Here is a 985-nt window from a genome sequence, read left to right as displayed (position 1 = left end):
CCAGGCCACTTTTGGCCAACACGACACAGTTGAGGGAGTTTCCCATCAGACTGAGCAGCGCCACCAGGGGGTTGACCACACGTTTTAGCGTCACGTGGGTCCCGTCGATTTCATCGTAGGGCTGTGGGCTTGTTATCACGGGACTCGTGGTTTCCATAGCGTCGGGGTGTCGGGTAGGGAGCGGGGTGTCGGGTAGGGAGCGGGGTGTCGGGTAGGGAGCGGGGTGTCGGGTAGGGAGCGGGGTGTTGGGTAGGGAGCGGGGTGTCGGGTAGGGAGCGGGGTGTAGGGTAGGGAGTGGGGTGTCGGGTAGGGAGCGGGGTGTTGGGTAGGGAGCGGGGTGTCGGGTAGGGAGCGGGGTGTTGGGTAGGGAGCGGGGTGTTGGGTAGGGAGCGGGGTGTCGGGTAAAGAGCGGGGTGTCGGGTAGGGAGCGGGGTGTCGGGTAAAGAGCGGGGTGTCGGGTAGGGAGCGGGGTGTCGGGTAGGGAGCGGGGTGTTGGGTAGGGAGTGGGGTGTCGGGTAGGGAGCGGGGTGTTGGGTAGGGAGCGGGGTGTTGGGTAGGGAGTGGGGTGTCGGGTAGGGAGCGGGGTGTCGGGTAGAGAGCGGGGTGTTGGGTAGGGAGCGGGGTGTCGGGTAGGGAGCGGGGTGTTGGGTAGGGAGCGGGGTGTCGGGTAGGGAGCGGGGTGTTGGGTAGGGAGCGGGATGTCGGGTAGGGAGCGGGGTGTTGGGTAGGGAGTGGGGTGTCGGGTAGAGAGCTGGGTGTCGAGGTGTAAGCAGTCAGCAGAGAGTAAGTCTTGTAAATCTCCTTGTCGCCAACTGCTTATGGAGGGAATTCAAGGCAGAAAGCTACGTACGATAAGATTAACGGCTATCTGAAAAAAATTAAAAACGTACGTAAATCCATTGACTTGAGCACATGGCAGATTACCGTGTCAGACAGCTTAAGTTAAATGATAAACAGCTAAACAGTTAAACAGCCAAACTGGCAA

General features: G+C 60.8%; 1 protein-coding gene across 1 annotated transcript in view; it reads right to left on the bottom strand.

Annotated features, from left to right (window-relative positions):
* Window positions 1-157, bottom strand: part of LOC131951872 (neuromedin-U receptor 2-like) — a 999-nt gene extending 842 nt beyond the window's left edge. The window contains exon 1 of the mRNA XM_059314279.1: window positions 1-157. This exon is cut by the window's left edge and continues 842 nt beyond it. Coding sequence (XP_059170262.1) covers window positions 1-157 — 157 coding nt within the window.
* Window positions 158-985: the final 828 nt, after the last annotated feature.

The sequence above is a fragment of the Physella acuta genome, unplaced genomic scaffold (genome assembly GCF_028476545.2).
Source record: "Physella acuta isolate Inbredline_101_S28 unplaced genomic scaffold, ASM2847654v3 ptg000834l, whole genome shotgun sequence".
Lineage (NCBI taxonomy): Eukaryota > Metazoa > Mollusca > Gastropoda > Physidae > Physella > Physella acuta.
This window is presented reverse-complemented; position numbering and strand designations above follow the sequence as displayed.